At 54.9% G+C, this 25,214-nt stretch overlaps 5 protein-coding genes across 21 annotated transcripts; 3 read left to right on the top strand and 2 right to left on the bottom strand.

Annotated features, from left to right (window-relative positions):
• Positions 1-350: 350 nt before the first annotated feature.
• On the top strand, positions 351-4,985 carry PBX2 (PBX homeobox 2). The gene is made up of 9 exons (XM_008543114.2): positions 351-847; positions 1,793-1,866; positions 2,101-2,348; positions 2,447-2,637; positions 2,819-2,954; positions 3,075-3,228; positions 3,611-3,699; positions 3,822-3,908; positions 4,036-4,985. The coding sequence occupies exons 1-9, from the start codon at positions 627-629 to the stop codon at positions 4,126-4,128; spliced, it is 1,293 nt and encodes a 430-aa protein (XP_008541336.2). The 5' UTR covers positions 351-626; the 3' UTR covers positions 4,129-4,985.
• Positions 4,986-6,137: 1,152 nt separating this feature from the next.
• On the top strand, positions 6,138-9,246 carry AGER (advanced glycosylation end-product specific receptor). Of its 8 annotated transcripts, none has more exons than XM_008543115.2 (11): positions 6,138-6,342; positions 6,525-6,631; positions 6,763-6,955; positions 7,134-7,198; positions 7,317-7,404; positions 7,499-7,681; positions 7,823-7,953; positions 8,151-8,292; positions 8,587-8,613; positions 8,736-8,862; positions 8,983-9,246. In XM_008543115.2, exons 1-11 carry the CDS (start codon positions 6,291-6,293, stop codon positions 9,077-9,079), a joined length of 1,212 nt encoding a protein of 403 aa, XP_008541337.1. In that variant the 5' UTR covers positions 6,138-6,290; the 3' UTR covers positions 9,080-9,246. The 8 variants fall into 8 exon arrangements, with proteins under 8 accessions (XP_008541337.1, XP_070441889.1, XP_070441887.1 ...); XM_070585788.1 differs by having other exon boundaries at positions 6,151-6,342; positions 8,958-9,246; XM_070585786.1 differs by having other exon boundaries at positions 6,151-6,342; positions 7,499-7,693.
• Positions 9,247-9,414: 168 nt separating this feature from the next.
• On the bottom strand, positions 9,415-12,238 carry RNF5 (ring finger protein 5). 2 transcript variants are annotated; one of them, XM_008543118.2, is made up of 6 exons: positions 11,600-12,238; positions 10,668-10,686; positions 10,459-10,571; positions 10,293-10,347; positions 10,099-10,216; positions 9,415-9,995 (listed from the first exon to the last, which is right to left on the bottom strand). In XM_008543118.2, exons 1-6 carry the CDS (start codon positions 11,737-11,739, stop codon positions 9,898-9,900), a joined length of 543 nt encoding a protein of 180 aa, XP_008541340.1. In that variant the 5' UTR covers positions 11,740-12,238; the 3' UTR covers positions 9,415-9,897. The 2 variants fall into 2 exon arrangements, with proteins under 2 accessions (XP_008541340.1, XP_070441916.1); XM_070585815.1 differs by having other exon boundaries at positions 10,791-12,168.
• On the top strand, positions 12,215-21,678 carry AGPAT1 (1-acylglycerol-3-phosphate O-acyltransferase 1). 5 transcript variants are annotated; one of them, XM_008543122.2, is made up of 8 exons: positions 12,280-12,710; positions 12,923-13,052; positions 18,378-18,586; positions 18,807-18,940; positions 19,289-19,464; positions 19,628-19,723; positions 19,850-19,922; positions 20,461-21,678. In XM_008543122.2, the coding sequence occupies exons 3-8, from the start codon at positions 18,387-18,389 to the stop codon at positions 20,643-20,645; spliced, it is 864 nt and encodes a 287-aa protein (XP_008541344.2). In that variant the 5' UTR covers positions 12,280-12,710; positions 12,923-13,052; positions 18,378-18,386; the 3' UTR covers positions 20,646-21,678. The 5 variants fall into 5 exon arrangements, with proteins under 5 accessions (XP_070441914.1, XP_008541344.2, XP_008541341.2 ...); XM_070585813.1 differs by lacking the exon at positions 12,923-13,052 and having other exon boundaries at positions 12,215-12,710; XM_008543119.2 differs by lacking the exons at positions 12,280-12,710; positions 12,923-13,052 and adding an exon at positions 14,160-14,491.
• On the bottom strand, positions 21,608-25,206 carry EGFL8 (EGF like domain multiple 8). 5 transcript variants are annotated; one of them, XM_070585806.1, is made up of 9 exons: positions 24,347-25,206; positions 23,670-23,798; positions 23,328-23,450; positions 23,113-23,225; positions 22,920-23,015; positions 22,643-22,813; positions 22,480-22,559; positions 22,245-22,398; positions 21,608-21,985 (listed from the first exon to the last, which is right to left on the bottom strand). In XM_070585806.1, the coding sequence occupies exons 2-9, from the start codon at positions 23,768-23,770 to the stop codon at positions 21,936-21,938; spliced, it is 888 nt and encodes a 295-aa protein (XP_070441907.1). In that variant the 5' UTR covers positions 23,771-23,798; positions 24,347-25,206; the 3' UTR covers positions 21,608-21,935. The 5 variants fall into 5 exon arrangements, with proteins under 5 accessions (XP_070441907.1, XP_070441910.1, XP_070441908.1 ...); XM_070585809.1 differs by having other exon boundaries at positions 24,289-24,514; XM_070585807.1 differs by lacking the exon at positions 22,245-22,398.
• Positions 25,207-25,214: the final 8 nt, after the last annotated feature.

Here is a 25,214-nt window from a genome sequence, read left to right as displayed (position 1 = left end):
GAGGAGTCATTAGGACAAGAAATATGAACTGGGATGTCTGTGAACCCAGGCATTCCAGCGGCCAGAGACCACATCCCCGAGATCCCTGATTCAGAACCCAGGCGGCAAGACCCCAGCCCCCAACACAGAAGTCCAGCTCCGGGGCCTTCCCTTTTTTCCTCCCATGGGCTAGTCTCCTCCCCTCGTCCCCCCTTCCCTCTCCCCTCCTCCACTCGGTCTCAGTTCCTCTGTTTCTGTGTGTCTCTCCGCCCCCAGCTCCTCCCCGTTCCTCCTCTCTTCTCCCCTCCTCTTCCTCCCCGGCTCCCCTCCCCCAGCCTCCCTCCCTCGCTCCCCCCCCTTCTCCCTCCTCCCTCCTCGCTCGCTCTCACACACACCCCCGCTTGGGCCTCCTCTCTCTCCGGCTCCATTTTCTCCGCCGCCGGGGGCCGGGGTCTCCTGTGGGGGGCCCAGCCGGTACCCCAGGTCTCCCATCCGGGCCGGGGTGAACCCCCGGGGGAGCTGGGAGCGGGGTAGACGGGCGGGGGTTGGGGCGGAGGGAGCAGCGGCCCCAGCGAGTTTAGGGGGGGAAGTAACCAGGCGGGGGGAGGGGCGGAGCAGGGAGGGGGCCTCAGGGCCCCCCCCCAACTATGGACGAGCGGCTACTGGGGCCGCCCCCTCCAGGCGGGGGCCGGGGGGGCCTGGGCTTGGTGGGTGGGGAACCTGGGGGGCCTGGCGAGCCTCCCGGTGGCGGAGACCCCGGTGGGGGTAGCGGGGGGGTCCCGGGAGGCCGAGGGAAGCAAGACATCGGGGACATTCTGCAGCAGATAATGACCATCACCGACCAGAGCCTGGACGAGGCCCAGGCCAAGTGAGTGCCCCCATCCCGGGACCCCACACAGAGCCAGCAGAAGCCCCATTCACAAGCTCTGAATCTTCTGGGAGCCCCCACCCCCCAACTTCAGGATCCTACAGCTCTCTTCTCTTCCCCTTATCCCTGGGAGCGCTGAGATGAGAGATCCCTCTCAAACCTCCCTTCACCCCCAGGCCCTGAAACCTCCAGAGGGAACCCCCAGGTGGTCTCACCCCCCCCCCAACTTCTCACTGACCCCCATACTCTTCTGGAACATCCTTCCATCTCCAGAGCCCCCTTCTGGCTCCCAGAGTAAGAAACTGCTACGCTGTCTTCTCCCCTAACTCTCTACCCAGCCCACCCCACTCCTCTCCAGACCTGGGGACCACCACACCCCTCCCGAGAGCTCCTACCAGCCTTCTCCACCCATGGCCCAGCCTCCAAGGGTCTTCACCCAGCCTTCACCCCTGCTCAGCCTGACTCTAGGAGCATCAGAGCCTCTGGCCCTGCTCAGTCCCAGGACCCTCCATACACATCTATACTGAACTCCCCACTTTAGCACCCCTAACTCCTCTCTGGCACCTCAAACTCTGAGTCTTCTCCCAGGCCTCCATCTCTCTTCCTCTGAAATCTACCTTGTCACCCTTAATTCTGCAGTCACCCCCAAATTCATCCTCTAAACCCTTCTAGACCATCCCCCACAGCCCCCAGCCCACCCACGGTGTCCTTAGCCTGCTGCTTGCACCTTCCCTCCATCTTCCTGAAGCCAAGCAGCTTCCCCACATCTCCATCCTATATGAGCTGATGTCTTCCTAAGAACCCCCCCAGCTCCATTCCACCCCCAGTCCTGCTTTCTTGTTTCCCTTCTTGTTCCCAGGCTCCCCTCTCTCACCCTCATGGTCTCCCACTGCACTCCCACTCTGTTTCTGTAGCTTCTCAACTTTTCTCTCTGTTCCTCCCAAGGAAACATGCCCTAAACTGCCACCGAATGAAGCCTGCTCTCTTTAGCGTCCTGTGTGAAATCAAGGAGAAAACCGGTATGTGGGTCCGCCTCTGATTCCTCAACTCTGGGGATAGAATGCTGTTCTCTATAGCATTTAAGCTAAGACTTGACAACTTGGAGCCCTGAGGAAAGTGGGGATTAGGAAGGTTGCTAGGGGGATTGGAGAAGGAACCAAAACCTGGAAGCTTGGGTCTCCAGGAGGCACCAGCAGGGCTGAGAGCTGGGTGTGGGGTCCCTGGGTCCCTGAGTCCACTTGCCTGCACACTAGGCCTCAGCATTCGAAGCTCCCAAGAGGAAGAGCCGGTGGACCCACAGCTGATGCGCTTGGACAACATGCTTCTGGCAGAGGGTGTGGCTGGGCCTGAGAAAGGGGGGGGCTCAGCAGCAGCAGCTGCAGCCGCTGCAGCCTCCGGGGGCGGTGTGTCCCCTGACAACTCCATCGAACACTCAGACTATCGCAGCAAACTTGCCCAGATCCGCCACATCTACCACTCAGAGCTGGAGAAGTATGAGCAGGTGAGGAGCGGAGGCTGGAGTGGGTGGAGGGAGGGGCTCTTGTGGGGAATCCCAGAGCCAGAGGGCTCCTCCTCACAGCCCACTGGCCCCGACTGCAGGCATGTAATGAGTTCACGACCCACGTCATGAACCTGCTGAGGGAGCAGAGCCGCACGCGGCCTGTGGCACCCAAGGAGATGGAACGCATGGTGAGCATCATCCATCGAAAGTTCAGCGCCATCCAGATGCAGCTCAAGCAGAGCACTTGCGAGGCGGTCATGATCCTGCGTTCCCGCTTCCTGGATGCCAGGTGGGGCCCAGGGGCCCAGGCTGGCCCCCAGCACTGGGCTCCTCCCCAGTGTTCTCCAAGTCCCCAGGCCACCATGTTGCCCAACACAGTATTCCATAACCATGGCACTCTCTGGAGTTATGCAACATGGAGGCCCTGCCAGAACACCAGTGTGCTCACTACCCTTCTTCCTCCTCTGTAGACGAAAACGACGTAACTTCAGCAAACAAGCCACTGAGGTCCTAAATGAGTATTTCTATTCTCACCTGAGTAACCCATATCCTAGTGAGGAGGCTAAGGAGGAGCTTGCCAAGAAGTGTGGAATCACCGTCTCTCAGGTATTGGGGAGGCTTGGGGAAGGAAATTTCGGGCAGTAAAGCTCTCGGATCCTATTGACTGAGGGGCTTCCAGAGGGAAAGGTTTCCACCTGACCCTCCTTTCTGCCCAATGCCTCACAGGTCTCCAACTGGTTTGGCAACAAGCGGATTCGCTATAAGAAAAATATTGGAAAGTTCCAAGAGGAGGCAAACATCTATGCCGTCAAAACTGCCGTGTCAGTCACCCAGGGGGGCCACAGCCGCACCAGCTCCCCAACACCCCCTTCCTCCGCAGGTGGATCCCACTGCCACCCTGGCTGGCTGTTTTGCACACTTCCTGCTTTTGTTCCCACTTCCTATCTAAGCAGGATCATAGCAGAAAGGGGGCCTTTTGGGGTGAGAGGGATCAAGCTGAGATGAGGTGGGGATGTCAGGGGACAGAGGCCATTCCAAAAAAGTTACTTCTGCCTTTCTTCCAGCAAGTGGCCAGGGGAGGCTCAGGAACAGCCTGCTCTTTCTGAGTGTTGCAGTGTTTTGTGGATAATTTGTGGGTAGTGGCATACCCCCTGAGAGCTAGTTCAGAGGGCTTTTTGGAAACTGAGAGCTGCGGTGAGTCTCCTGTCTGCGATCGCAGGCTCTGTTATACTCTTCCCCCATTCCCTCTCTGCTCCCCCAAGGCTCTGGCGGCTCTTTCAATCTCTCAGGATCTGGAGACATGTTTCTGGGGATGCCCGGGCTCAATGGAGATTCCTACTCTGCTTCCCAGGTCAGGTGGCCCATGTCCCCTTGGGTAGGGCATTCCCAAACTCGATTTCCCTCCCTTCATGATTTGGAATTTTCTTCTTTTGAGCCTTCTCACTGTGTCATGCTCTCCTTTGCCACCTGCAGGTGGAATCACTCCGACACTCAATGGGGCCAGGGGGCTACGGGGATAACCTCGGGGGAGGCCAGATGTACAGCCCTCGGGAAATGAGGGTGAGTGGATACCTGAAGCCCCCTCTCTCCACATCTCACCAGGACAGAAGGGCCTTTTCCCTAGCAGTGTTGTGCCCCATACTAGATTTCCCAGAGCCCTACCCCAACTGTTTCTCTCCTTTCCCAGGCAAACGGCGGCTGGCAGGAGGCTGTGACCCCATCCTCAGTGACATCCCCGACAGAGGGACCAGGGAGCGTTCACTCTGACACTTCCAACTGATCTCGCCCCTCAGGGCTACAGGGGTATGGGGCTCACAAGGCGACTCTTGAAGAGGACGCAGGCATCCAGAGGACAAACCCCAGACACAGGAGAAGCACAAGACAGAGACGGGCAAATGGGGTCGTCCCTCCCCCACCAGACTCTCTCAGTGCTGGGGGTGCTGATTACATAGCAGGGAGAATGGAGTCCCCTAGAGGAAGAGTGGGGTCTGTCTCCCCCTTTTTTCCTTCTTTCAGTCTTTTTTCTCCCTCCTTTTCTTACACAGAAACACACACACCTATCTTTCAGATCCCTTTCTCCTCTCTCTGTCCCCCACTCTCCCTCTCTCATATACACACACATACAACTATTCTGTTTCTCTTTCTCTCTCTGGGCTCTCCCACTCTCCCTCCCCCACCCCACTTATCTGCTCTGGGATCTGTGGAGACGCCAGCCCTGCCTGACCAGAGATGCCAAAAATGGGGACACAACTTCTGGACAGAGGACATGGGCCACGCCCCTGTGCCTCCCCACCCCCTGCCCCTCCAGACGGCTTTATTACCTCATACGCAGCTCATCTTAAACCAATAGAATCGCTCGGTGGACGAGAGTGTCTGACTCAGATATCTACCTCGGAGGGAGTTTCTGCTACTTTAGGGAATTGTTGACTGGGCTTTGGGGTTGAACTTTTTTTTTTTTTAATGAAAGAAAAAGAAACCCTGGGATCCATCTGTATTTTTTTGATTTTTTGTTTTGTTGTTGTTGTTGGTTCTTAATTTTTAATTTAGTTTGGGGGAAGTAGATGTTTTTATAAATATGTTGACTTTTTTTTTTTTGATTTCTTGCTTTCCCCTATTAGGGGTGATAGCCCAAGGGATCATAAGACAAAGGGGAACAAATAGAACTGGTGAAGAGGCCTGCCTGGCTCCAGTCCTATCCATCAGAAAGTACATTTAGCAGGGCACAAAACCTGCCCCCCTAAAATGACTTAGGTGTTCTCCTTTGCTCGTAAAACCAGGTGATCTTTGCTTGTGCAGGCAGCTTTCTGCCGCGTTTCGTGTGGAGGCAGTCGGGCTTGTTCTGCTGGCCTTCCTCCCTCTTCCCACGACCCTTGGGCAGGGCTGGACTTAGTAATTTTGAGGAAATGCCACCTTCCCCTGTGTGTGACATGTCTTTAAGTCTTTTTTGTTTTACCTACTGTTTGCAGATTGGAGGGGGAAGAATGGGGATGGGGTTATTGCCAAATATGTTAAATATGGGTTGGGGTTGCTTGTGTATGTATCTCCCTCAATTTCCCCAGAAATGAGGTATCTTTGTTTTCTCAGTCCAAAATCAAGAGGGTGGGGAGAGAGAGGAGGGAGGTTGCAAAAGCCAGGTATGGGGAAAGTCAAATCACCACTCTCCCATCCTTGGCCCTGAGCCCTACCATCTGAACCCCTCAAACAGCCTCAGGATTTTACAAGACTGTCATAGTGGGGAACCCCTCCCGTCAAAGATCCGGGCAGGATTGGGGGGCAGGTTGGGAGTGTGATGGGTGGGGGGGGCGGGAGGCACGGGCTGGGGGCAGTTCTCTCCTCACTTGTAAACTTGTAGTTTCACAGAAAAAAAAATGCAGTTTTAAATAAAGAAATTTCTTTTTTCCCTGGGTTTAGTTGAGAATTATTTTCAAAAACATGAGAAACCCCAGAAAAAAAAAATATTTTTCTCAAAAATCCCCAAACGGGGTTTTTCCCAAGTCCCCCAGCCTTGCCCTCACCACCCAGGCCCCACGTTTCACCCTCGCCTCCTTTCCACGGAAACAGCCTGGCCTGAACCCTGTTGCTTAGCAATCTTGCCTAGCCAAAATGGCACCCCAGTGGTCCACCAGGCAGCCCGCCCTCTGTGGACTGATGGAATAGGCTGGGGGTCTTGAGGGGATAAGAGATCCTAGAAGGTGTACTCCCCACCCCCACGGATGTGGCTGTGCCCAGAGGCTGGCAGTGCCCAGGGGTGGGGTGATAATTGTTTCTCCTGGTACCTGAAGGACTCTTGTCCAAGTAGCATGAATTCCTAGCATTCCCTGTGACGGGAGAGGATGGGGAGATGGGGGCAGGGGGCAGGAAAGAGGGTGCAAGCCCAACCTAGGGCGGTGGCCACAGCACTGAGAGGGGCAGACAGAGCCAGGAGCCTGGGCAGGAAGCAGGATGGCAGCAGGGGCAGCGGCCGGAGCCTGGGTGCTGGTGCTCAGTCTGTGGGGTGAGCCACTGCCGCCGACACTGACGCTCCCTGCAGAAAGCACTCCACCCCCCACCCCCCAAAATCTCCCCAGAACTTTCCTGGAACCCGGGCACTGCTTTTCAAGCTCCCTCACCCACCCTGTTCTAGTTTTATTAGCCCCTATGTTCTACCTGCCCCTCTACTGTGGTGCTGTCTCCCAGGGGCAGTAGTCGGCAGTCAAAACATCACAGCCCGGATCGGGAAGCCACTGGTGCTCAACTGTAAGGGGGCTCCCAAGAAACCACCCCAGCAGCTGGAATGGAAACTGGTAAGCGGGGCTCCTGTTGCAACCTTCCCACTTCCGGAGAGAACAGTGACGATTTCCATCCCCACCTCCCTGCCTCATCAGTCCTTTCCCAAAGGGCATGCACTGTTTAGGCCCCTCTCTTCTGTCCCCAGAACACAGGCCGAACAGAAGCTTGGAAGGTCCTGTCTCCCCAGGGAGGTCCCTGGGATAGCGTGGCTCGTATCCTCCCCAACGGCTCCCTCCTCCTGCCTGCTGTTGGGATCCAGGATGAGGGGACTTTCCGGTGCCGGGCAACAAGCAGGAATGGAAAGGAGACCAAGTCCAACTACCAAGTCCGAGTCTACCGTAAGGGTTCCAGGGTCTTCTCCAAGGCCCACCCCTCAACTAAGGAAAAGCCTTCAACCCCAGCCAGTGGCTCCCTGGCCCTGGTGTGAGACCCTCTGACTTCAGCTACCCTCATTCCCATACCCGGTGTGAGAATCTTCAAAGCCACAGCCTCTGATTGGATTTTTCCCTCCTTCAGAGATTCCTGGGAAGCCAGAAATTGTTGATCCTGCCTCTGAACTCACGGCTGGTGTCCCCAATAAGGTAGTGGGAGAAAGGGGGAGAAGTAGAAAGTGGTCCTGAGCATGGGAGGGGAGTGTAGCTGTGTGTATGTGTATGGAGTCTCTTATTTTCAAAGATGATGAGATCACTCTTTCCTTAGGTGGGGACATGTGTGTCTGAGGGGAGCTACCCTGCTGGGACTCTTAGCTGGCACTTGGATGGGAAACCCCTGATACCTGATGGGAAAGGTAAGTCCAAGGTCTGCCCTCTTAGCTGCCTTCTTTCTGATCCCTTTCCCACACCTACCCTGGGATGTCTTACCTTGTCCTCCCCACACCATAGGAGCATCTGTGAAGGAAGAGACCAGGAGACACCCTGAGACAGGGCTTTTCACACTCCAGTCGGAGCTGATGGTGACCCCAGCCCGGGGGGGTGCTCCCCGCCCCACTTTCTCCTGTAGCTTCAGCCCCAGCCTTCCCCGGCGCCGAGCCCTACACACGGCCCCCTTCCAGCTTACTGTCTGGGGTGAGGGCAGAGGTGGGGAGGGCCCCAAGCTCGGAAGAGCACATTCTGAAAGTGTGGCCCTCAGGGAGGGAAGGGTTAAGCCCATGGCCACTGGGACCACACACAGGTGTAACTCAACCTCATGCCCCTTCCCACCTCCAGAGCCTGTGCCTCTGAAGGAGGTCCAGTTGATGGTGGAGCCAGAAGGTGGAGCAGTAGCTCCTGGTAGTACTGTGACCCTGACCTGTGAAGCCCCTGCCCAGCCCCCTCCTCAAATCCACTGGATCAAGGACGTGAGTTACCTGGAGAGAGGGGGCTGGGAGGTAGATACATAATTGGCAACTAGGTGGGCAGGAGGTTCATGGAGAAAGAGGCAGGCAAGGAACTGGGGAGGAAAACAGGGTATCTGAGGATGCGGAGACAAAAGGACAGGAGTATGTGATGTGTGGACAGGAGCTCTAACAGTCTCCTGTTCCCTTCCCCCCACCAGGGCACACCCCTGCCCCTTCCCCCCAGCCCTGTGCTGCTCCTCCCTGACGTAGGGCCTCAAGACCAGGGCACCTACAGCTGTGTGGCCACCCATCCCAGCCACGGGCCCCAGGAAAGCCGTGCTGTCAGCATCAGCATCATTGGTGAGGAGATCTCTCTCCAAAGCCCAGGGACCCCGGGACTGGGCTGAGGGACAGTGCAGGCTCCAATTCCCCACCCCATTCTGGCATCGTCCCCAAGAGCCACCCCACCCCTCCCACAGTGCACCCACACCTAGGCCTCCTCTGCCCCACCCAAACCCTACCAAGGGAGGAGCCCAGCCTGTCCCCTCACCCCTCCGAACTGAAGAAAGGGCAGGACTCCACTGGGACTCCCACTAAATAGCCCTCTCCCAATTGAAGCCTTCCCTTCTGACTTGCTCCCACTTTGTTTTCCAGAAACAGGCGAGGAGGGGCCAACTGCAGGTGAGGGGTTGGATAAGGTCAGAGAGAAGCAGACAGACCCCACCATAACTTGGGGGATGGTCAACAAGAGAGGAATGGCGAGTGGTGGGGCTGTGCCCTCAATTCTCCCCATCTCCCTACAGGCTCTGTGGGTGGGTCGGGGCTGGGAACCCTAGCCCTGGCCCTGGGGATCCTAGGAGGCCTGGGGACAGCCGCCCTGCTCATCGGCGCCATCATGTGGCGAAGGAGGCAACAACGAGGAAAGGAGCGGTGAGTGGAGAAGGCAGACACCTCAGACTTGGGGCTTCCAGTCGGCAAGGAGGGAAATGGGTGAGGAATGACGGAGTGCTAGAAACCATGTGCAGAATTCTCCCCAATACTCCTCCCCAGGAAGGTCCCAGAACACCAGGAGGAGGAGGAGGAGCGTGCAGAGCTGAATCAGTCAGAGGAGCCTGAGGCAGCCGAGAGCAGTGCAGGAGGGCCTTGAGAGGCCCACAACCAGACCCCATCCATCAGCTTCCTTTTCTTTTTCCCACACTATGTTCTGGCCCCAGACCAGTTCTCCCCTGTATAAACTCTACCCCACCTCGCCAAACTGTCTTCCACAACCAGAGCCTCCCAGTGATGAGTAAACACCTGACACATTTTGTCCGATTTGCTCTTGTGTGTGTCTGTGATGCCCTGACCCCCTGCACCCTTGAGAGCCTTCAAGGAAAGGGGCTCACCCTTACCCTTGCCCACACCACACCAAACATCTACTCAAGTTGAGGAGAAGATGCTCCTTTCCTGGGAGGAAGCAGGGAAGGACAAAGGTGGGCAGAGTTCCCATCAATATATCTCACTTTGTTTATTGAATTTGTAATAAAGGAGGTAGTGAGGGAAAGGAAGCACTTCGAGTTAGAACCCATATTAGACACTGGGGAGAGGAAAATTAAATTAAATCAACAAAGGGAAAGAGGGGAAGAGTCAGAGGGAGCCTTGCCCACCTTTCAACATCAAATCAAGAAATCTAGGGGAAAGCAAAAGATCAGGTGAGAGGAGAAGCAAACGTTCTCTTCAGTGTGTCCTCCTCTCCCAGAGTTGGGAGTTATGATGCTACTGGGTGAGCAGTTCAGAGCAGGTTCTCCCATCCTATGCACAGATGTCATTCCTCCTCCTCACACCCTCCTAGAGAGTGGCTGGGGTGGGCCTTAGCCAATAGAAATGGAGGGGCTTGGGGGGAGGGTCCAGGAATAAGGAAGGGTCAGCAGGGACCCCCAATACTGATTCTCCTCTGGCTGGAGGTGGGCAGGAAGGAGACACAGCTCAAATACTGAGCAGCCAGAAAAAGAAGAAGATGGCGAGAAACAGGAAGAGGGAGTCCTGCCAGCTGGAAGCCGGGTGACCCTGTCCCAGATCCACACCTGTGGGAGAGAGGAAAGCTGCAGAAGCATCCACTCCTAGGCCGGGAGGGGGCTTGAGGGGATCCAGAGGGCTCCCTGGTAGAGGCTGAGGGAAGGCTCTTACCTGTACCCCGGCGGAATGGCTCGTGGGTATTGAAGACGGTGGTGAAAAAGCCGAAGGGAAAAGCACCAACACCAAATGAGAAGTGAAAGCCCCCAGTATCACCAAATGGCTGGAATCCCTAGGGAGGTGGAGAAAGTCAGAGGGGAATTGGGCAAGTCTTTGGCAAGGAAGGAACACAATCAGACAAGACTCACCCCTCTGCTCTCTGGAGCCGGTCGCTGGCCCTGGGGGCGAGGTGGAGTTTTCAATCTGAGGAAGAGAGGGAGTGTCAACAGGAAATGTTTTCTCCTCTTCCACATCCCTCTCCCAGTGCAGAAGCCTTCCACCTTCCCTCAGCACCATCTCCCTCCTCTCTCTCACCTGGGATCCTGGGGCTTCTGGCTCCCTCGCCCATAAAGGGGGACAACCTTTTCCCTGCTGATCCCAGCTTTACACACCGGGCACTCCTGCCGCTCTGGCCGTGTCTCCAGCCACTGGGGGGAAAAAATGAAGTGGTTTCCAGTACACAGGAGGGTCTTCCAGCTCCTCAGACCTCCCCATTTCCCTCTTCATCTCCTCTGAGTACGCACCTGATGAAGACAGGGCCAACTGGATGGGGGAAGAAAAAAAAAAAAGGTCAAACTAGCTACAGAAAAGACAGACACAGACCAGACGTTACAGAGGCCCATTTCGTCCCCCTTCCCAGGTATTACCTGCTGTTTCTTTTCCTATTTTCCACAACCTCTACCATGCCAGCCAACTTGACCTTCCTGCTTCTCTGATCTTCAACACCTAAAGCTACATCCATCCTCAAAACACTCAACTCTCTCCTCTCGCCTCTCCTCCAACACACACATTCACAAATCCTCATGCCCTCCCTTCTCTGCCTTTTAATTTCCAGGTCTCTTCAACCACCCCTTTTCAGATCTCCTCTTTCACCCCCAGTCCCATCCTTGCCCCCATCAGTCTCAAACCAAAATCCCTCTACCAGCACCTTCCCCGACTACTCCTTTTCCTCTCTTCCATGCCCAATAAAGTCCTTCTTTGCACAGCCGTTTAACCCATCAAGGCCCTTGTCCTCAGGTTTGCCATATCTCCTCCCATCTCTCACCTGAACGTGAGCCCACGTTCCCTAGGTCTCCCCCAGTCAGCACTCAGTGCATGCCTCCCCTATCCTTTGAGTCTAATCCGTTTCCACTTGTACAGCTAAGACCTCTCGCTTCCCTAGGGTAAGGTGACTCGGGTCTTACCTGTACAGATGTGAAGTGCCCACCCACTCCCGGCCCACTTCGTCTTAACACACCATACGCTCCAGCTCCTAAGACTCGCCTTTCCACAGGTCTCGTCTTTACAGACGTGACCCTTCTGCCCAACTGAAAAGACTTATGTCCCCTCCTCGAGCCTCACCTATAGGGATCTGGCCTCCGATTATGTGTATGATTGTATGGTGTGCCCCCCGTCCCCAGCCTCCCGAGTACGGAGGTGAGCCCCAATCCTTTTGGCCCCCCTCCCCGATTCTCACCAGTACAGGTGGCCACACACACTGACCACAGCTTCCCGAGCAGTCTCCAGACATATATTACATTCGAAGGTCGCGCCCGCCCCGCCCCGCTCGCGGTTTGGCCCTTCAGGTACCCCGTCCTCCTCCTCCGCTGCTGCCATGGCCGGTTCTGTTTCGCCCCCGCGTACCCCTTAATCCCCCAAAACACACATACACACGCCCCGACAAGCGAGAAGCCGCCTCCTGCCCACGCTCGTTGGGCAGACTTCAAGGATTTTAAGTCACGATTGGCCTGAGTGCTGCCAGTTACACAGGGTTCAAAAGAAAGGATTGGTCCAAAGGATAGGGGCGGGAAGAAGTTCGCGCGGTCCTGCCCTTGCACAACGACTATTGGCTGATTCAGCTGCAGCCAGGATGTAATGCCAAGAGATTGGTAACAACTCCATACGTCCTGTCGCCCGACCAGGAACGGCTTTATTCGTCTGAATAGCTGCCAGTCATAACCAAAGGCCAGAAGCAATTGGTTCGGGACTACATAACCTCGGCCTCTATAAGCCCCTTTCTTTCTTTCACTTCCTCTTTCAAAGAATGTCCAGATTCCTATTGGACTTTGGAGCGTACGGCTTCAAAGCAATTGATTGGCTAGAACTCGACTGAAAATGGTGGTTGGGTGAAATGCGCGTGCGCAGCGGGCGGCGGGAAGGGGTGGGCCAATCCTAGAAGGGTTGAACCTTCTCTGGTCCTACCCCTTCACCTTTATCTTGTCGCCCTCGTGACTGCTTTACAATTGGCGGGGTTTGGGGTTCAAAGGCCTCGGTTCGGCCTCATCCGGGTCTTCCGGCTGTGGTCTCTCTCGGCTGATTGGGCCATTTCTTTCGCCCCTCATTGGCCAGGATCGGGAAAGACGGAGGAGAGCTGGGAAAAGTGGGCAAATACTAGGGTCGCAGGGTTCAAAATGGCTCCTGCCTTCTTTCGAGACGTAGAGAGCAGAATTTGGGTCCGCCCTTCCCTCTCAGTGAAAAAAGGAGCAGAACTGGGATTAGCCCGACGTTTGAATGGTGCGAGCATCGATCTGCGGCGCTGGTGTTAACCTCTCTCCCTCGGCTGGACGACTCAGCCCTCCCCTCTTTAGGTGATTTACAGAGCACAACTGAACGGAAGGCCCACCCCCTTTTTAATGTGACACAGAACAGAGTTGGCCTCGACTCCGTTTTAAACCTTAAGAGCTGAAAAGGTCTAGCACCACCCCTTTGTGAGTGGGTGCAGAAAGGGCAAGGCCCGCCCCTTTCTAGGCGACCCGCAAGCGGAATGGGGTTAGACCCGCCCCTTTCTTGTGCCCAGCAGAACTGGGGTCTTCCTCCTGGGCTGGACCCCTGGGACTTGAGCAAGCTGCTTCAGAGCTTGAGCCTTTCGTACGAGTCTGGGCCTTTTCTGCAGTCAGTGACCTTCACTGTGGCCCAAGGAGCAGAACTAGGTAACAGTCCTCCCACTCCCAGTGTTCTTTACATTCTCTCCCTCAGGGCCCGTAAACTCGCAGAGCAAAGGTGTGCCCGGGGGCGGGGCGCAGCCACAGACTGAGGGCTGGTCAGCAACACCCTGATAAAAGGCCCCACCAGACTCAAGTGAGGCGAGATGAGAAGTTGAGAGTTGCCTATAGGAGGGCTGGGGAGGTGAGGGTTCAGGAGACCTGAGGAGTTTTAGGAAAAAAGTCACTGAGAGGGAGAGGTGAATGGTCCTGGTAAAACGATAATGCGAGTATGGGGAAGAGGGGAACGGGCTGGAAAGGGAGCTAATACATGGCTACAAAATAAGGAGGCATGCTCATGGGGGATGAGCATTCTTCCTCACTTTTTTTTCCAAGGAAGCAACGCTAATACCCAATTTATATTGGAAGAAAAGATGCAACCAAATTCTATGTCGGGGAGAGGGGTTGTCTCAGCTTGGGTGACTAAGGAGACTGATAGGAAGGAACTAGGAAGGAAAAAGTACTTAGGTCAAAAAGCATGGAAGGACAGGGGCAGGGAGAGGGCCTGAGAGTAAACCTTCCCTTTAAAGATCAGAGAGGGGGAGGGGAGACCTGGACTGCTGGGAGCTAGTGGCGGGGGCAAAGGGCAAAGAGACCAGACAAGAGGGCTGGAGGGTAAGGTGGGCAAGATGGGGTCCTGGAGAGAAAAAGATGAGAGGTGAAGAACTCAGTGTTTGGCATATAGTGGGTGCTTGATAAATATTTGGAAATGAACGGGGGACAGGAAAGGGGGTCTGGGAGAAGAGTTGGAGGGAAGCAGCAGATAGGGGAGTTAACAGAAGAAACCAAGTAAAAGTGGCAGCAAGAGGAGAGCTGATGGAGAAAGAGGAGAAGGAATGGGCCGAGGAAGGAATAAAGCACCAAGGGACACTCAAGCCATGTGTGGCCAAAGGGAGTTGGAGAAAAAAACATGCAGCTGAAGCCAGAAAGGGCCAGAGACAGAGGCTGAGTCCAGCTGAGCTCTCGTGGGGCGGAGCTAGCGAAAGGAGACTGATAGAAGTGAGAAGATGCCTGGGACCCTGGGAGGCGATTGGCAGAATAAGCCGCCTATCACCGCCCCCTACTTCCTGGCCAGCCCCGGAAACCTGCAGGCGTGGGGAGGGGTGGGGGGATAGCGGCAGCAGCAGACCCAGCCCTCAGAGAGACAGCAGGAAGGGAGGGAGGGAGGGAGGGAGCTAGGGGGACAAACCCCCACCGTTCCTACCGCTATGGGCCCAGCCTCCCACTCTCACCTCCCCTCCATCGGCCGGGGCTAGGACACCCCCAAATCCTGTCGCCCCCTTGGCACCGACACCCCGACCGAGGCAGAGACACAGCCACCCGCCAACACCGCTGCCGCAGCCTGGCTGGGGAGGGGGCCAGCCCCCCAGGCTCCCCACCCCACTGAGGTGGGGGCGGGAAAGGGATGGGAGGAGGAGGGCGGAGGGTGCTGAAAGGGACGTGGAGGTGGGGATGGGGGAGAGATTGGGTCTGGGAGGGCGGACTGGGGAGAGGATGTTGCTAGGAAAAGGATGAGGCTGACTGGGGAGAGGGTTGCTGGGGAAAGGAGAAGGGGGCCTGAGAGGGAGGAAGGATGGAAGAAACACAAGAGGGAGGAGTGATGGAGACTCTGAATTTGGGATGGGGGTGTGGACAGAGAATCCTGGAGAGGGAATTCTCCACACCTTCCTCAATTCCTTTCTTGTCCTTTGGCCCCACTGACTCTTGGGGGGTTGTGGTGGGGAGAAGGCGGTTTATTGCCCTCCTTTCCCCAACAGAATTTGCTTCCTAGGAATGCCTTGAGACACCTCTATTTCCAGCTAGCCACAGGACCTCTTATTTCTCAGTGGCCTTCCACACTGTGCTAGACCCTTACTAACACACAGATACCTTGTGGGGGCCATGTTTTCTGCACTGAGTCGGTGTGCCTTTGACATGTTTAATGGCTTGTGTGTGGCTAGGTTATCCCTCTGCTATCCATGAGCTGTGGAGAAATCATGTTATTTTCCATCAGAATTGCTCATTCTCATGTTATGTTTATGTCTCGTGTCCAGTCTTGACATGTTCAAGTGTGTGAGTTTTCATATATTGCATCTATTATGTGGTTTCATGTTTCTTGCACGTTTTATGTTTATGCATGTTTACTTTAGTGTGTAAAGACTACCTTATCTTGTTTCGGCTCACGTGTTATGTCCATGGTCCTGCTGTATACAGTACTCTTCATGGGTGGGATCCTGTGACTTCACGGACTAGCACACACTCATGTTGTGATGGGATTGGCCTCTTTGCTGTATGTGTTTCACAGTCACGGTTCACACCACAAATAAGCCTGTGACTTTGCATGATGCACTGATGTGACACAACCATAGCATGTGTGCTTCTCATTACAGATAATACATATGTCCTAATTTTGTTGGCAGTATATTTTGTGAGCCCTGTGCTCATTAACCGATTTGGCACTCCATTGTGTTTATAAATCCTTGGACATTTCTGCTCTGGAGAGGGTCACTTTACAGCATGCAGTAAAGAAAGTAACTGGGCCTCTGAGTCCCCAAAGAACCATCCCATATGCCTTACTTTGCTGATCTCTCTGGCCTGTGTCTCTTCATGCACATTATCTCTCCGGTGTCTGTGTCCATGGAGCTCAATGCATGCCACAGGGCAGTCCTGCCATGCACATTATCTGTCCCTGACCCTGCACTGTTGGCATGTATTTGATGACAGTAGCATCTTTCCCCTGTGGCATGTTGATCCCCATTCTGTATGTTTCTCTTGTTGGGGAGATGGTAGGTCCTTTCTTGATTGTTGTCACTGCCTTCACCGTGGCCGTGTATTCTATGTGTATATTCAGAGTAAGTTACTATTAGGCTTGGTGTGTTCATTGCTTTCCTGGTGCCTTTTCTTTTCATAGTTAATAGTAGTTAATAGTCCTCAAGAGGGTGGCTATCTGATTCGTGATCAGATATATGTCATTAATTATGGCAGTGTGGATATGTATCCAGCCTTATAATCTGTCCAGCAAATGTTTGTTGAGCGCTTTCTCTGCCTCCTCCTTTCCTGGGCATTGGGGATAAGATAGAGTCCCTGTCCTCAAGGTGCTTACAGACTAGGAAGGGAAACAAAAATGTCAGAGAGCAGGTACACACAATATGGTGTCAAGATCAGTGGTTTACAAACTCATGTGCACATCAGACTCACCTGGAGGGCTTGTTAAACTACAGATTAGTGAATTCCTGATTCAGGAGATCTGGATGAGGTCCAAGAATTCTCATTTCTACACTTTGAGAACTTGTAGTCAAGATAAAATTGTAAAGAAAACTCAGGCTCCAGGGAATTCAGGAAGACTTCCAAAAAGTGACACTGAGCTGTGTGAAGCAAGAGAAGAAGAGGCGGAAGAGCGTTCCAGCCAAAGGGAACAGCACGTCACGGCACAGAAGCATGACAGATCACAGGGTGTCTAAGGAACCGAAGCAAAAAAAGCTTTTGTGGGGATGCGGCCAAAGGCGTAAGCAGAAGTCAACTTATCAAGAAGGGCCTTTAGGCAAGACAAGGAAATGCTCAGATTTGTGTTACAGAAAAATCTCTATGGTTGCTGTGTGGAAGAGGGGTTGGAGGGGAAGAGATAGGCGCTGTTGTGAACTTGCCAGGGCAGTGGGATGGAGCAGCCCAGAAAGCTGACTGCTTCAGAGCTGGCAGGGGCTCCTGTTTCCTCGGTTGCCTGTTACCTTCACCCTTGGCAGTGAGCTTACCTTTGAGCACAGACCTTCCTGTCATTGGAAGGGAGTACCTGTGGCCTTGCTGAGATTGACAGGTATTTGCCAGAACACCCCTTTTGTGATTGGGAGCCTGCCCCCAGCAGTGGGGCAGAGTGGAGGAAGGAGGAAGAGCCGAGAAGGCTGGTTCCTGCATGACTGCACCTCTTCCTCCTGAGCTCGTTGCTCTCCCAGGGCAGGTGGTGTTATGTCCCTTTTACTCTCTGCCCTCATTTTTTCACTTGTTGAGGCCTCACACACAGTATCTGCCTGACCAAATTGCTTCCGGTGTTGTTGGAAGGGAGAGAAGGGAGCTGTAGGATTTTTTTGCCTGCCTGTGGAGGCAGGATTGGTAGCTGTAGCTACTCCTGGTATGTGCATGGGTTTATCTGGGAACAGGGGTGGCTGCCTGGGTAGAGGGGTTTTTCTGGGTATGCGTGTATCTTCCTTTATCTGTCACTGGATATGATTGTAGATTTGTGTGTGTGTGTGAATAGGTCAGTCTTTGTATGACTGTGTATGTCTGTGTTTGCCTTGGTGACAAAGCCTTTATTCTTGCCAGTGAGCCCTTGAGAATGTCTGTGGGTGTTTTGTCACTGTCACTGTGTCTGCTGTGTGTACTCATACATATATAAATACAAGCGACAGTGTGACCAGGTGGTTAGGAGCACAAGCTGCCGGGGTTAAGCTAGGAACTGCCTATTAGGAGCTCAGATAAGTTATTTAACTGCTCTGGGCCTATTTCCTATAAAATGTAAGTTGTATGGATCATATTTAAGTGTTTAACATAGTATATAGACCAGGCCTGTCCAACAGAATTATAATGTGAGCCACATATGTCATTTTTAATTTTCTGGTAGCTACATCAAAAAAGAATAAAAGTTACTGGGTGAAATTAATTTTAATAATATATTCTATTGAACCCAGTATCTCCAATTTATGATTTCAAAATGTAATCAATATAAAATATTAGTAAAGGGATATTTTACATTCTGTTTTTCATTCAAAGTCTTTGAAGTCTGATGTGTATTTTACACTTCCAACACCTCTCTGTTCGGACTAGGCCACATTTCAAGTGTTTAGTAGCCAAATGTGGCTGGTGGCTACCATAGTAGATAGCACAGGTATAGACCATCATAAGACCCTTACCAGCTACAAGTGTTAGCTATCATTATATTGTCTTTTTATTATCATGTATCTGTGAGTTGTGGATGTCCATGTCTTTTTTTTTTTCTGCTTTTTTCTCCCCAAATCCCCCCAGTACATAGTTGTATATTCTAGTCGTGGATCCTGGATGTCCATGTCTTGTGTCTCTTGTCTGTCTGAATATATCTGGAAAAGGGTGAAAGAGCAATCCTAAGCTCCCATCCCCACCACTCCCTTCCTAGAGAGCCTTCCTGGGCAGGTTTCAATGGGAGCACTGACCCCATCCTGTGTCTCTGGATCTTGTCCTCATAGGCCCCCAAATTCTGCCTTCTACACCTTGCCTGCCCTGCTTCCTTCCAGGAACCAGGCCCACTCTCCCTTGCCCGGTCCCTTGCAGGTGGCCAGAATGGAGCTGTGGCCAGGGGCGTGGACGGTACTGCTGCTGCTCTTCCTGCTGCTGCTCTTCCTGCTGCCTACCCTGTGGTTCTGCAGCCCCAGTGCCAAGTACTTCTTCAAGATGGCCTTCTACAATGGCTGGATCCTCTTTCTGGCTGTGCTCGCCATCCCTGTGTGTGCCGTGCGAGGACGCAACGTCGAGAACATGAAGTGAGGGGCAAGGGTTGCTGGGTGATGAGGGAACCTAAGGGTCAGAAGTTAGCAGTAAATGGGGAGGGCATGGAGTGTGTAGGAGAGATTGAGAAAGCCCAGGGTCAAGGAAGGGGAGAGGACCGCAAGGATCTCCAGAAGGACAGTAGGGTAGGGGGAGCTGAAGCATACAGGTGGACGTCAGGGGATCTTGCCAGAACCCCTTGCCATGACCCCACAGGATCTTGCGTCTGATGCTGCTCCACATCAAATACCTGTACGGGATCCGAGTGGAGGTGCGAGGGGCTCACCACTTCCCTCCCTCACAACCCTACGTCGTTGTCTCCAACCACCAGAGCTCCCTCGACCTGCTTGGTGAGACCCCTCCATAGGGCACACCTCCCCCTGCCATGCCCTTCCTCCTGAAACCTTCCCCAGAATCTCCTCCCCTAGAGATCTTTAACTCCCCCTCATCTGGGATATTGCCCCTTTGCTCCCTTTCCAGGCCTTTTTTCCCTGGGGCACAGCTGCCCTCCTAAGCAGGGTTATATACCTTTAGGCACCCTTTCCTCCACTCGGGGCTTCCCTGCCCCCTCCCCAGGTTTCCCTCCTCCTTTATCTCTAGTCCCTAGTGGTGTGAGTGATGACCTGGGCAAAGTGGGCTGCCTCCTGTGACACTCTGCCTTCACCCTGATCCTCACCCTACCCCCACCTCTGCCCAAGGGATGATGGAGGTTCTGCCGGGCCGCTGCGTGCCCATTGCCAAGCGTGAGCTACTGTGGGCTGGCTCTGCTGGGCTGGCCTGCTGGCTGGCAGGAGTCATCTTCATCGACCGGAAGCGCACTGGGGATGCCATCAGTGTCATGTCTGAGGTTGCCCAGACACTGCTTACCCAGGACGTGAGTCACCTTGGGGAAATGGGGATGGGGGGTTTTAGAGTCGAACAGTTGTAAATAAACTGATATGCAGGGCCAATGGGCCTCAGAGGTCCCATTATAGCACCACACCCTTTTCTGACCACTCCATATGTGTGTGTCTTCCTTGACCCTCTTTCTTCCCCAGGTCCGGGTCTGGGTTTTCCCCGAGGGCACAAGAAACCACAATGGCTCCATGCTGCCCTTCAAACGCGGCGCCTTCCACCTTGCAGTGCAGGCCCAGGTGGTTACTACCTCCCCTTCTGCTGCTGAGCCCCCAGCCCCCCACCATCCTTTCCTCTCTTAGCAGAGGCTTGTCTTGGGGTCTCAGGAGGGAGCAGTGGGCTGATCCACTTTTCCCCTTCCCCAGGTTCCCATTGTCCCCATAGTCATGTCCTCCTATCAAGACTTCTACTGCAAGAAGGAGCGCCGCTTCACTTCGGGTGAGGGCTCGGAGAAGATCCAGGGTTGGGAGTGGCCAAAAAGGCCATGGGAGAGGCTAGAGGGACATGGCCATAAGGCAGGAGGATCAGTCAGTGTCAGAACTGTGAGATGTCCACAGGATCATCTAGTGTGACCCCCCCCCCATAAGTCAATAAGTATTTATTAAGCACCTGCCATACTCTGCTAGGTGGTTAACACTTGGTGCCTCCAGGAGGAACCATTACTGTCTGGTGGGAAAGCTAACATCTGTGTGTGCAAAGTTATAATGAGTCACACTTGGCAGTAAATGCTAAACCTAAACAATGGGGGCTGGAAGGGTGCTGAGGAAGTGTCCGGACTGGGGCTTGGGGAAGGCTTTGTGCAGGAGGGCCTCAGAGAACAGGTGGCAGCTGGTAAGCCGAGGAGCAGTTGTCCAGGGTAGGGGGAAGAGAGCTGAAAGGTTAAGGAGCGGAGTAGCAGGAGAGCTCAGCAACTGGGCCCCGCCTGTGGGCAGAGGGCTGGGTAGACAGGTTGTGATGGTGCTCAACCCCCATCCAGGGCGATGTCAGGTACGGGTGCTGCCCCCAGTGCCCACAGAAGGGCTGACACCAGATGACGTTCCAGCTCTGGCTGACAGAGTCCGGCACTCCATGCTGACCATTTTCCGGGAAATCTCCACTGATGGCCGGGGTGGTGGTGACTATCTGAAGAAGCCTGGAGGGATGGGCGAGGCCCCGCTCTGAGTTCCCCTCCCATCTACCCCTACGTTCCTCCCCACACCATCAGCCCCATGGGCCCTAAAGCAGGGCCAAGCCCTCTTCCCTGTTTTCCTTCTCCCCATTTGTTCTCCTCTTTGGAATCTTCAACTTCTGAACTTCTGAAGTGAATGTGGAAACAGCACCGCTCCCTGCCCCTGCCCAGTTCCCCCTACAGACTCTCTTGCCTCGGTGCAGTCTCCACTCTGACCTTCACCTCCTGTGCCATCTTGTCTGTGAAACGGTTGTCTCCCCTTCATCTCCAGTGGCTCAGCCTACACAACGGTGGGAACACTTCATCCTGTCCCCAGTGTCCCCTCTTCCTCTGTGGTCTTCTCTCCTTCTCTACCCTACATTCTATGGAACAATCCCCCCGACCCCAAGTCCATGGATTCAATGGACTCAATCGTTTGTGAGGAGGAAGACTCATGCTGCGGCTGGAAGCTGACGCCTGGAACAATCCTCCCAGGCTCATCCTCGGCACCTTCACCCTCCCTCCCCTGGAGCCTCCTGTCAGTGGAGGCTGGACTCTTCTCACTCAGAGGTCTCATCCCTGCCCATGCCCAGGTGCCCAGGGTTGAGCACACTCTTGGATGCCAGTTTGGTCCATATTTCTGCTTTCTCCTATCCCCGTGGTACAGTTCTTCAGTGGTCCTGGCCACACCCAGCCCCCTGCAGCCCTGCTGTACCATTCTAAGCAGACACAAGGGGAGAGGCAGACCTCAGGTGCTGCACTCACTTCTGCTCCTTGGGGAGTTGGGAAAAGGAACTGAACCCTGGCTGGAGGGGATGGGAGGGCTTTTAATTTATTTTTCTTTCTTTTGAGGCTGCCCCTCTCTGAGCCAGTTTTCATTTCCTCCCTGTGGCATTAGCCTCTCCCTGCCTCCCACCCAGACGTGTGCCCACAACCGGGGAGGTGGGCTGGAGCAAAAGGAGAGGGTGGGAGCCAGTTTTGCGTGGTTGGTTTTTATTAATTATCTGGCTAACAGCAAGAAACCAAGAATAAAGATTGAGAGAGAGATCTGGGCACTCTCTGGCTGCATTTGTTAAGGAGTTGAAGAAGCAGTTCTCGCCCAGGGGCTCTGCCCCAGCCGGAAGACTCAGGGACACGGGCCAAGACAACCTTCCTTCCCCTTCTTCAGTTCTCCGAAGTTTCCATTGCTCATTGCTCCTTAGTGACAGCTAACCTTATCTGCAGCTCCCCCAGCAGCCAATCCCAGAGGATTAGTGGGTCTAGTTTCTGTATAAATTAGGGGGCAGGGGCTCTGCAGAGGTTCCTTATCTTCGCCGATTGAGGCCTGGGCCCAGGCTGTTGTCCTCACAGGAGCCTGGTTAATGACAAGGAGATGGGCAGACACGTTGGCAGTGGACCTCCGGGGCTGCCTCCGGCCTGGAGTGGACCGTGGGCACCAAGAATAAATGGAACCACTGGGTTGGGGACAGGGTACAAGAAAGGGTGATGAAGTGCGGATATCTGGGGAAGGTATGAGGAGAGAGTGATGGGGGAAGGGTTTCAGGAAAAGAAAACTGAATTGGAGAAAGGTGTCAGGAAAAGCTGGGGGCAGTTATTGGGGGATGGGGACTCACAGGCGCCTAGCCTCTCCTCCAGCAGCAGCACCTGGTCACTGAGAGACTCAATCCTGTCGCCCCGGCCCCACAGCTCTGCCACCTGTTCGGGCTGCAGGTCTTCCGGTGGCACGGGCAGCACAGCTCGGACCCAGGCCCCTACCTGCCCAGCCCACTACAAAGAAAGAAGCCTCAGGGTGTTGGGGAATGGGGCGCACCCTGCCCTGTAGGCCTGGCCACAGGTGCCTCCACCCACCTGCTCCAGCTGCTCCAGGCGCCCTCGCAGCTCTTGCATCTCCTGCCTCAGGGCGTGCTCATCCTGTTCCACTTCCCGAACTGGGACAAAGGAGAACATAACCAGAGCCCGGGCCCTGCTGCAGCCCAAGGCTTCCCCGCTGCCCATACTCCCGGCTGCTCACCAGCCACACTGAGGATACTGCCACTGGTTGGGGGCTCTGGGGACCCCTCTGCACAGGTGCGCCCATCTGGGCCCAGCACCAAGCCATGGGGGCAGCCACAGGTGAAGCTGCCTGCTGTGTTGAGGCAACGGTGCGAGCAGAGGGAGATGCCAGTCCTGCATTCATCCACGTCTAGTTACCGGAAAGAGGAGGGGGCTGAGGGGGTGGGACGGGGGCAGGAGCCCCGGTGGGTAGGGAGGTCCCGGCACCACCGCTAGGGGAGGGCCAGCTAACTCACCCACATGACAGTGCTTCCCACCCCAGCCAGGGGCGCACTCGCACTGGTCTGGCCGGACGCAGACGCCTCGGTTCAGGCAGGGCTTGGCGCAGATGGCTGCGGGCGCAGGAAGGGGGTTCATTACAGGACCACAGCCTGGCTCCCCAGCCTCACCCAGTGCTTCTCCCGAGAGGCTGGGAAGACCCAGCCTCACCTTCATCACAGGTGAGCGCTCCCGGATGCCGCTTCTTCCAGCCCTGGCAGCACACGATGTGGGTCTGCTGCACCTCTCTCCTCACCTCCCGCCACGCCACATGGTAAGTGGTCCTGGAACACAGCGCCCAGCTCTGGACATTTGCATATGCGTCCTGGTCAGGGTTATTGGGGTTCCTCCTGAGAGACCTCAGGGTGCAGGCTCCCATCCCTCACCTGTAGGTACTGCAGACACGCCTTCCAGCGCACAGAGTCAGGTAGGGCTTATACACCGGTTGGCTGTAGGACTCATTGTAACGGAGTGGGACCACCAGCATCTGCTTGGAGCAGACTCCCTGACTGCACCCATGTGGGAGAAGGTGGGAGACACTGAGTGGGCCAGGCCCTGGGGAGCCAGAAGTCCCACTTCCCTCAAGGGTCCACTGAGGCCCCCCAGTCCCTCAAGGTGACAGTCTCACCCCCATTCTAAACTTCTAACTTTGTTTTGCCACCTGTGAAGCCCCACCCCAGCAGGTTTCCTGAAGACCTCACCCCTGGCCCCGCCCCTTCTGTTGTCACCTCTCTTTGAAGGATCCACCCTTGGCCCCCTCGCCAGACATCAATAGCAGGAGGAATGAAAGTCCGCCTAAGAGAGTGCACAGCTCAGCCCTGGACCCCATGATTCTCCTTGACACCAGACTCTGCCAGCTGCGGGCAAGAAGAGGTTATTGGAGGCCCTTCCCCTCTCCTATTAAATTCTCCAGCTCCAGCCCTCCAAGAGCAGTCTGCTGGTGCCCTCTAAGGAGAGCAGGATGTTCATTTGTACACACTTGCTCTAGACACCAGGATTGTCTACACCTGCATGTACATTTAACTAACACATTTAACTAACACTTTAGCACATCATGGTCCATGCGGCATCATACAAGCCCACACTCTGACACACTGCTCGCACCTCTCCTCCAACCTATCTAAACCCAATCCTCTCTACACACAGTTAACCCTCCCCTCATGACCCTCTTATCTCTGACATGCCCTCTTCTTAATCTTCCTACCTTCAAAACCTCAGATGGTCACCATTACACCCCCTCACACCTTGCACACAAACCCACATACCTGGAACCTCCACACCTTAAACACATTCCTACTACCCTCACGTCCCGGACCCACACCCTCAAACCAACACCCCCCAACTCACATTGCCTCCAAGGCTCTGATTGACACCCACTCTTTCCCCACTGACATTCTCTCCCCACCTCTTTCCCTCTCTCCCGGAGACTTCAGGCAGACTAGCCTCAGCAGCAGCAGCTCAGACTGGTGGGCGGGCTGGGCAGGCTGCAAGGGAGAGGAGGGGCCGGGCCAGACAGAGTCCTCCCATTCCTGCCCCCTCCCACAAGCCACCTCCAGGGCTCCAGCTTGGTGAGCTCAGTGGGTCCAACTCCCACTACCCTCACCCCCCCCCCCCAGCAAAGGGCCCCCAGAAGTATCTTCCCAACCCTCGGGGGCCCCTTATTTCAGGACCCCCCAAATCAGCAGAGGTTACTGGCTCTGTAACACCACCAGTACCCCCTGGCCCTCGCCTCCCACGTCAACCCAACACAGACTAGGGGAGGATTGAGGGGCAAGGAGAGAGACGGAGCTGGCAAAGAACAAAGGGGTCAGGTCATGGGAGAAGAGGCAAGATCAGCTGGGGGAAAAAAGAAGGGCAAGTCGTCACAAAGGGGCAGGGCAGGCAGCCCAGGGCACTAGGGAAAGATTGCCCCCATTTCTTGATGACATTTGTTAGGGCCTAGGGGGAGCAGAGTTGAGTCAGCTACCACCCCCCATGCCAGAGCAGACAGGGCTCTATTGTCTCCACCAAAATTCCTTCTTTCAAGGAAGAGGAGGCTCATTGTCCAGCCCCTCACCCAGCTCTGGTCTGCAAAGGTCAAAAAGGGGCCCAACAAATGCCCACCCTGACCCTTAGCCCCCTGTCTAGCCTTGGGGTGGCACAGACATTCCACCCATGAGGCTTGGGCACAAACCAATGGAGCCCTGGGCTCAGCCCCCCAATCTTAGGCAGAGACAGGAAGAGAATTGTCCTCAGCAGGAAAGAACCCGCAGAGAATCAGGAACCCACACAGA

Source organism: Equus przewalskii, chromosome 19, assembly GCF_037783145.1.
Source record: "Equus przewalskii isolate Varuska chromosome 19, EquPr2, whole genome shotgun sequence".
Classification (NCBI taxonomy): domain Eukaryota; kingdom Metazoa; phylum Chordata; class Mammalia; order Perissodactyla; family Equidae; genus Equus; species Equus przewalskii.
The sequence above is the reverse complement of the archived record's forward strand: the minus strand, read 5'-3'. Positions and strand labels throughout refer to the sequence as shown.